The 10,094-nt window shown below is 43.0% G+C and overlaps 1 protein-coding gene across 1 annotated transcript in view; it reads left to right on the forward strand.

Moving 5' to 3' along the window:
• LOC128704907 (uncharacterized) overlaps window positions 1–9,771 on the forward strand; it is a 45,191-nt gene extending 35,420 nt beyond the window's left edge. The window contains exon 3 of the mRNA XM_053800128.2: window positions 8,576–9,771. Within this exon, the coding sequence (XP_053656103.2) occupies window positions 8,576–8,640 (65 nt within the window). The 3' untranslated portion in view covers window positions 8,641–9,771. The remainder of the gene's footprint in view (window positions 1–8,575) is intronic.
• Window positions 9,772–10,094: the final 323 nt, after the last annotated feature.

The following is a 10,094-nucleotide window of genomic DNA, read 5'->3' on the forward strand; positions in this document are numbered from 1 at the left end:
ACTGTCTGGAGGCACCTGTGTCGTATTGAAGACACTGCATGATGAATTTTCACTGTACTTGTTAAAGAGCATTTGAGCCTCTGTACTTGTTGAGTTGCCTGGTAATACAAGTTATGATGGTTGTGTAGGCTTGCAGGCCGCCACCTGGCGTCGTGCAGGCCGCCACCTGGCGTCGTGCAGGCCGCCACCTGGCGTCGTGCAGGCCGCCACCTGGCGTCGTGCAGGCCGCTAACACAAACCACCTGGCGTCGTGCAGGCCGCTAACACAAACCACCTGGCGTCGTGCAGGCCGCTAACACAAACCACCTGGCGTCAACAAGAAAGTTTTGGCTTCAGGCCAGGTTGCGTAAGTTCCTCTCACACTAAAGAGCCTCACACTTTTGTTTGGAGAAATTTCAGTGGTCAAATATATGGGGCAGTGGTCCTCCGGCAGCAACAGCTTGGTTGACCAGGCAAGCACCAGACGAGTCTGGTCCATGGCTGGGCTCCGAGAGTAGTAAGCCTAAACTCATCAAAGGTATATCAAAGATGTAAATTATGAAGAACTCCTAATTGTGATTGAGGTAGTGTAGGAAACAGTGAATCGGGAGATCTATTGTTAAACGATTAAGGAGAAAATAACAGAGAACTACAGAATAAGAGAGGAGAATGCCTCAAAGCACCTGGTTCTCTCCCAGACTGAGAAAAGAGAGATACCTGATAATATATAAATGGAAGATGCTTATTACAACCCAGGTACTCAAAGGCCTGTTATCCTGGGTGTAAAGGAAGCAAAATAAACACAGCAGATAAACTTTGAATTATATTATCCTTCACCAAGTATGGACAGAAGTATTATACACTATGTACAACAATAGGTATTAGTGCGTGCCACGGTAATCAAGGCGGAATTGAAGCCAATAGAATGCAGACCACCGTACTTCAACCAGCTCTTGAGTGGAAATGACAAGGGTGAGAATGTGAGTGGTAACCACGTCACCTTCACAATTGCCAGATCCACATTATGATTGGCTGAACCTAGATACTGATCTGACGATGGGGCCCCGTTAGATCGTTAGATCCTTAGTATCTGGTTCACTGGTTGGGAAGGCCTCCTATGTGAGTGTGTTAACATGCGCCGAATAAAGATTACATACTCTTTGCATGCAACAGTGCTTGCGGGCCTGGTCCCTCATCTTCACACCATAATTTTTAAAGGGGTGGAAGGGTAAGCCAGTGGAAGGCCTCAGTCAAATGACCAAAAGCTCCAACGGCAGGTCATCTAAGACCGGCGTCAGGAAACGCTTGTCCTGTTTCCTGACGAACCTTACCTACCCCATCTTCACACTGTGACGATAACTTACCGGAGTTCAGATATGGATAACAGCAACTATAGGGAAACATTGCGACAATAAATTATTGTAGGAATTGCAAAGACAATATTAGTAATTACACCGCGACTTCTTATTAACATAAATGATGTGCCAGAGGATGTTGCATCACATTAATGTGCAGATGATGTAAAATTAGAACAAAAAGAAATATTGACCGGAATAAACTGTAACATGATTCAAGTTTTAAGAAATATATTGAAGAAATAACTTTTATTGTAACAACGTTTTGCTCTGTGTTCAGCGAAACATCTCAATAAAAGCTTGTTTTGCAACGTGTCTTCACTGTTATGGTCAGTACAACAGTGGAGTCCATTACATAAATATTAAGACTGGTTAAATAAGTGGCTGCTAGAGTTAAACCTGAACATGTGTAAGGTAGTGTATACGAGTGAAGGGAAGACCGGAGTTAATGTACAGTATAGCCAACAGAGACAAAAAATAATACTGGTGACCAAGTTTGTTGTAGAGAGATATACCACAGGTATACACGTAATGAATATATGGTGGGAGAATATAACATCTGAGACAAGACCTCGCTACACAAAGGTGTTTAGGGCCAAGATATCACTGTCTTCTTCATTCCTCTTTAAACTGAATAAGTTTATTTGGTACAAGTATACATAAATACAGTTACACAAGCAACATATTCAAATTCAAATTCAAAGTTTATTCTCTATAAGGATTACAATGTGCAGATTATCTACTTATTTTTCATCCCTTGCTCTCTCTTCACATGCTCAGTGTCCGGGTTCGATTCCGGGCGAGGGTGGAAACATTGGGCGTGTTTCCTTACACCTCTTGTCCATGTTCACCCATCAATAGGTACCTGGGAGTTAGTGGACGGGTGTGGGTAGGATCCTGGGACAAAATTGACCTACTTTGCCCGAAATACTTTACATAACAAGCGACTTTCTATATAGTAATGTCATTGCTGTCAACTAGGTCTATATACCTTATACATGTACTTGTAGAAATAAAGATATTAATTATTAAAAAAAAATGCAAAACTTAACGTAGTTTGTGTTCAACGAGTTCGTGAAAGTCACGTTTTCTCACAACGTTTCACTTTGAGAACCGTTTTCTCTGGTTCAGTTAATGGTGGACTTGCACACTTCTGTCAGCTGTGAGGAAACTTTATTCAGGAAAATTTCCATATTTATTTTTGTACAGACAATAATATACATTTTGGAGAATAAATAATATAGAATTGTACATAGAGGTTTTACACCTTGGTTATAAATTATGTATATTTATGCCAGGATTTAAACCTTTGTTTTAATACTTGAAATAATGTTAAACTCCATTGACCACTAAACTTAACCCAATATTAAGGTTGTGTTTGGCTTCTATGGGATATCCTGGGTTGTTAATTAGGATGGGTTATCCTGGGTTATTAAGTAAGGTGGGTTATCCTGGGTAAGCAGTTTAAATGACGTCTTAGTAAGGAGTTACTGTAGCGCTAAACCCGGAGGATTATCAGCATTGATTCGGGGAACTGGAGCACAGATATTTAAATGAGCCCCTCACCAACATACCTTCCTTGAGGGGTTTCCAAGTGTAGAAGTGTGCAAGTATGGCAGTAGGTGCCAGCTGCAGTAAAGGAGAAGTGTGCAGATGTAATGTACAGGTATTCCAGTAGGTGATCATCAGCTGCAGAAGTGTGCGAAGATCCTTGAAATGGCAGTAGGTGCTCAGCCGGAGTGTAGAAGTGTGCAAGTATGTCCTCATTGCACCGTTGCCCAGGTGTTTATATCCAGCTGCAGATGACAGCCTCATGCAGACTAGTGATGATACGGTGCTGTGGTGTATATCTCTGTTTATGCCTGATATGAGGATAAGGAATAAGATGGGGGCGAGTACTGTGCCTTGTGGAACAGAGCTCTTCACTATGGCAGCCTCCGATTTAACTCTGTTGACCACTACTCTTTGTGTTCGATTTGTTAGGAAGTATGGGTCAGTGATTCAATATTTGACTTAAGCGAAGTGTGCAAGTATGGCAGTAGGTGCCAGCTGCAGAAGTGTGCAAGTATGGCAGTAGGTGCCAGCTGTAGAAGTGTGCAAGTATGGCAGTTGCCAGCGGTAGAAGTGTGCAAGTATGGCAGTAGGTGCCAGCTGTAGAAGTGTGCAAGTATGGCAGTAGGTGCCAGCTGCAGAAGTGTGCAAGTATGGCAGTAGGTGCCAGCTGCAGAAGTGTGCAAGTATGGCAGTAGGTGCCAGCTGTAGAAGTGTGCAAGTATGGCAGTAGGTGCCAGTTGCAGAAGTGTGCAAGTATGGCAGTAGGTGCCAGCTGTAGAAGTGTGCAAGTATGGTGGTAGGTGCCAGCTGCAGAAGTGTGCAAGTATGGCAGTAGGTGCCAGTTGCAGAAGTGTGCAAGTATGGCAGGTGCCAGCTGTAGAAGTGTGCAAGTATGGCAGTAGGTGCCAGCTGCAGAAGTGTGCAAGTATGGTAGTAGGTGCCAGCTGCAGAAGTGACAGTGTTATTGACCTTGTTTTATAGATGTAGTAGGTTCCTACTTACCACCTCACCTTCAACCCCACCTACAACCTTGTTTCATGGATGTAGTAGGTTCCTACTTACCACCTCACCTTCAACCCCACCTACAACCTTGTTTCATGGATGTGGTAGGCTCCTACTTACCACCTCACCTTCAGCCCCCACCTACAACCTTGTTTCATGGATGTGGTAGGTTCCTACCTACCACCTCACCTTCAACCCCACAACCTTGTTTCATGGATGTGGTAGGTTCCTACTTACCACCTCACCTTCAACCCCCACAGACAAACTTGTTTCATGGATGTGGTAGGTTCCTACTTACCACCTCACCTTCAACCCCACAAACAACCCATCGTCACCTCAGATACCCATAAACCACTCATAATAAAAAAAAAAACAGAAGATACAAAGAATTGCATCTTGGTACCAGTGCTGAGAAATAAAACAGTTAGAGAGAGAGAGTGAGTGAGTGAGTGAGTGAGAGTCACGACGCTACAGAATATGAAAGAGAGGAGAAGCTCGGTCATGACTTACTACAATCCTCTCTCCTCTCGTGTTGCACTCTGGCAGGGTTGCTGAGCTTTGTGTCTCATAAACATGTAAGGTGACAGGTAAATACTACAAGCATCTACTTACTCACTATACACTTTAATATCGTTTCTTACTTAACAGTTCTTAAGTAATATTTCTTGGCTTGTAATATTTTCTTTCTTGTTTCAAGAAGTGTGAAAGTGGGCCTCCAGGAGGTAAACTAACTGGAAGCTGTACCTCCACACCTCAACCTTCACTCTTCCATTACATCCTCCACCCCTCATCGACTCGTCAACCTTCACTCCTCAAATACTGTTTCGGTCCTTCACCTCTATCTATCACCTCCACCCTTCACCTCTACTCCGCACTACCATTTATCACCTCCACCCCTCACCTCCATCTATCATCTCCACCCCTCACCTCCATTTATCACTTCCACCCCTCACCTCCATCTATCACCTGCACCCCTCACCTCCATCTATCACCTCCACTCATCACCTCCAAACATTACCTCCAAACATTTTCCCAGTCATACAACTCTTACATTTTTATACTCTCTCCAAGTGTTCCAGTTCTCACTTGTCCATGACTCGCTTTAGCTCTCAAGAATACCGAGGTAGCCACATTCTTGTTCGTGTATGCTTAGTACTGTCGTAGTCACTTCTTGGTACTGAATCACTAATTGTTCTTATATAACAGTCTTGGTGCTGTAAGTCACTAACTGTTCTTATATAACAGTCTTGGTGCTGTAACAGTCACTAATTGTTCTTATATAACAGTCTTGGTGCTGTAACAGTCACTAATTGTTCTTATTTAACAGTCTTGGTGCTGTAACAGTCACTAATTGTTCTTATATAACAGTCTTGGTGCTGTAACAGTCACTAATTGTTCTTATATAACAGTCTTGGTGCTGTAACAGTCACTAATTCTTCTCATATAATAATCTTGGTACTGTAAGTCACTTGTTCTTATATAATAGTCTTGGTACTAGTAATGACTGTTGACTTTATTAGATAAAACAAGTATTGATCTGCCCCAGCAGTGTCTTTCTACATCCTGGTTGTGACTGCCTGGGAACACCAACTATCTACACACTTAATGTTACCTGTCTATCAGCAGCATGTTGGAACGTACATGATAACAGTTGAATAACGTGACTGTTAACGTCATGACGCCCTTCATGAGGTAATTAAATGAAAAAGATGATTATGACATGTTTTAGACCGCAAACAATGCCTGTAATTTTATGCTGGGTTACTGTATACTGCTACTGTATATTGCTACTGTATAATACTGAGATCACTGGTACGAAATACCTATGCAATGGAGAAATGGACACAAATGCAGTGTAATGCATGTGTTTATTGACAAGGTTTCACCCACACAGTGGGTATTAAGTTACAGGTAGCTCTGTGACTTGATAAATTCCACTGTGTGGGCGAAACATAGTCAATAAGAATGGCATTACACTGCATTTGTGTTTTACCTTTTCACTGTACACTGTTACCAGTTATTAATTAAACCATAACGTTGTTACCAATAAGACCCCAGAAGACGTGTGTGGTTAATTCTCAAAATGTTGATAAATTAGACACATGTGCAACTCTTGGGTATCTTTATTGAGGAAACGTTTCGCCACACAGTGGCTTCATCAGTCCATACGTAGGAGAAACTTGAAGAACAGGAGGAGAAAGAGGTAATCAGTCCCTCAACCTTGAGTCGATGTGTTCAGTCCATCAATCTTGAAAAGAATACGGCAGATAAGCGGAGAAGCAGCTTATAAACCGTATGGCAGGAGAACCATTCATCTACAAACCTGTCAGACACTGTAACTTCTTGGGATCTTAATACTTAGGAATTCTTCGCTTGCCTAATTCTTGGGCACGACCTACTTCCACATTGAACAAATGTGACACGACCTATGACTGCTGCACCTCTCCTGCCATACGGTTTATAAGCTCCTTCTCCGCTCATATGCCGTATTCTACTCAAGATTGATGGACTGAACACATCGACTCAAGGTTGAGGGACTGATTACCTCATTCTCCTCCTGTTCTTCAAGTTTCTCCTACGTGTGGACTGATGAAGCCACTGTGTGGCGAAACGTTTCCTCAATAAAGATACCCAAGAGTTGCACATGTGTCTAATTTATCAACATGTCGGTTCTCTGAACCATCCATCTCTCAAAATGTTACTGACAGACCCGACATACACACCTTGTTAGTCTCTCTGTCTTGTGATTAACAATATTACATGTAAATTACTTGTACTACGGAAAGGAAATAGTTATTATTAAAGGCCACTTATAGGTTTGTCAGGAAACAGGACAAGTGTTTCCTGACGCGGGTCTTAGTTATGTGACCCACAGCTGGAGCTTTTGGTCACCCCTCCACCTCTTTAAAAATTATGATCATAATTATAACCATTAGTGTGATGAATGGTTTAAAAAACCGACAAGTTGAAGCCACTGTGTGGCGAAACGTTTCCTGAATAAAGATTCCCATATGCTGCATAAGTGTCTCAATCTTCATAACCATTAGTACCAAATGCCACTTCAATGCTTGTAACCTGCTTGTGATGGGCCATGACTCCAGAAAGCAATCAGTGTTTCAACACAGTGGTCCAGTGTACCTCCTGTGGTGCTTATAACCTATGTGAACATGTCTACTCTTCAATATACACTTATACTCTAATTATCTTTATTTTCCAAGGCGATTCTTAATTCTTATCCATGTAATGTTGCCCCTGTAATTTAGGAAGCCTGTGTGAGAGCAGCACCAAGGTGATGATTCCTGGAATTATTAACAAATAACTGTGTGTGTGAGATAGATAGAGAGAAAGAGAGGTTGCCGTTCTTCATCCTTCCATGATTATATTCGTGCTTCAGTGAACGTGTGTGAGAGTGAGAGTGACTGTTGTTTTTCCTGACGCTATTGTTACCTGGCATTCCATCCTGGATAATGGTTACAAGAGCCCATGACTCACCCTTACTAATGGCGCTGCGCCTGTGTATCACTGTAGTGTTCTGCGTATCACTGTAGTGTTCTGTGTATCACTGTAGTGTTCTGTGTATCACTGTAGTGTTCTGTGTATCACTGTAGTGTTCTGTGTATCACTGTAGTGTTCTGCGTATCACTGTAGTGTTCTGTGTATCACTGTAGTGTTCTGTGTATCACTGTAGTGTTCTGTGTATCACTGTAGCGTTCTGTGTATCACTGTAGTGTTCTGCGTATCACTGTAGTGTTCTGTGTATCACTGTAGTGTTCTGTGTGTCACTGTAGTGTTCTGTGTATCACTGTAGTGTTCTGCGTATCACTGTAGTGTTCTGCGTATCACTGTAGTGTTCTGCGTATCACTGTAGTGTTCTGTGTATCACTGTAGTGTTCTGTGTATCACTGTAGTGTTCTGTGTATCACTGTAGTGTTCTGTGTATCACTGTAGTGTTCTGTGTATCACTGTAGTGTTCTGTGTATCACTGTAGTGTTCTGTGTATCACTGTAGTGTTCTGTGTATCACTGTAGCGTTCTGTGTATCACTGTAGTGTTCTGTGTATCACTGTAGTGTTCTGTGTATCACTGTAGTGTTCTGTGTATCACTACAGTCTTCCATGTTTGTGTAACAACACTGTATTTCTCACACATGATAAATTTTAACCCTAATAGACACAAACCAAACTGAATTTCTTGAGTTATTTGATAATAACATTACAGTGTATCACCAGTGTATGACAGCATTACAGTGTATCACCAGTGTATGACAGCATTACAGTGTATCACCAGTGTATGACAGCATTACAGTGTATCACCAGTGTATGACAGCATTACAGTGTATCACCAGTGTATGACAGCATTACAGTGTATCACCAGTGTATGACAGCATTACAGTGTATCACCAGTGTATGACAGCATTACAGTGTATCACCAGTGTATGACAGCATTACAGTGTATCACCAGTGTATGACAGCATTACAGTGTATCACCAGTGTATGACAGCATTACAGTGTATCACCAGTGTATGACAGCATTACAGTGTATCACCAGTGTATGACAGCATTACAGTGTATGACAGCATTACAGTATATGACAACATTACAGTGTATAAGTTATACTATTAAATGTATTTTTTTTTTATTGTTTTATAGTAGTTATCAGAACTAACGCTATTTTCCTGTGTTACAGGTAAGTGTTGCACTCTGCGGTGTGAGCACTTTATGGTAAGTACAGTGTTGCACTCTGTGGTGTGAGCACTTTATGGCCAGTAGGCATTCTGCAGTGTTCCTCAATTCTTATGTTCTTATGGTTTGGAAATAGGGTAGTTGATGAGTGGAACAGTCTACCTAGTTGGGTAGTTTCAAATTTAGGTTGGATAAGTACATGAGTGGGAGGGGTTGGATTTGACTGGGACTTGAGTAGCATTGAAAATTGGGTTGGGCAAATGTTTGTTAGTGGGATGAATTGTAAAGGACCTGCCTAGTATGGGCCAACAGGCCTGCTGCAGTGTTCCTCCTTTCTTATGTTCTTATGTAAGTACAGGAATAATCGATTGTCTTATGAGGGAACTTTACAACGCGCTCAAATCAGTCCCTGACCATTTGATGTAGTTCAGCCGGGCTTGTGAGGTCTCTAGGGAGACCTAATTACATGGTCACCTTGCCTTGGCAAATAGCTGTAAGAGCCACACCTTTTCGGTTTAGGTTTCAGCTCCTTTGTTCGTCACTGGCGTCAGATCTCGGCTTCAGGTCAAGACACGTGGTGCACACCCCATTGTGGGGGTGCTTTGACCACCATATAAGCCCAAGGAACAGCTGGGCAGAGGAGATTCGTGCGGAGCTCTGGCCTGGGTGCAGAGCTCTGAGCAGAGATTTGAGCGGAGCTGCTGTTGTGAGCAGAGCTCGGGAGAAGGCTGCTGGAGATTCGTGCAGAGCTCTGGCCTGGGTGCGGAGCTCTGACCTGGGTGCAGAGCTCTGAGCAGGAGACTTCGAGCGGAGCTGCTGCTGTGAGCAGAGCTCGGGAGAAGGTTGCTGGAGAGTCGAGCGGGGCTCTGGCCTGTGAGCAGAGCTGAGCTGGAGAGTCTAGGGAGGAGAGACTGTTGGAGACATTGGGGAGAGTACTGGCTTGGAGCAGTACTCGTGCTGTGTAGGTCTTGGGACCTGTGGCTTAGTTCCTGTGGTGAACTGTTCTCTGAACTCTATTGTAAGTTATATTCTGTTTCGTCTAGTTGATTGTATTTCCTGTCTCACTGCTTATGTGTACCGTCCCCATTTATCTAAACACAACAATGTACTCCTGTTCCCAAGTATATTATTGTACAAAGACTTAATAATAAACTGTGTTTGAGTAGAATAGTAACATTCACTGTCCCCGTTATTTGCTCTTTCATTCATTAATTTATTTCAAGTAGTGAGGGTGAGTAGTGTGATGGGTAGAGTAATGAGAGGTGAAGGTGGAGTCACCAGTGACCTCACATTACCTACCTACCCCGCGCGTCACTTGACTCACCTGTCCTGCCTATCCCCTGCCTACTCCCTCCGTTTACTCACATATTCTCCAATTACCCCTTTTACTCCCATACCCCCCTACATGACAACCAGCCGGGCTGTGGTTAGTACGTTGGTCTGCGTTCGGCCAGCAGTAACAGCCTGGTGGATCAGTCCCTGATCCATCAGGAGGCCGTGGTTGTGTTGATCCCCGGAAGCAT

Source organism: Cherax quadricarinatus, chromosome 91 (genome assembly GCF_038502225.1).
Source record: "Cherax quadricarinatus isolate ZL_2023a chromosome 91, ASM3850222v1, whole genome shotgun sequence".
NCBI classification, from domain to species: domain Eukaryota; kingdom Metazoa; phylum Arthropoda; class Malacostraca; order Decapoda; family Parastacidae; genus Cherax; species Cherax quadricarinatus.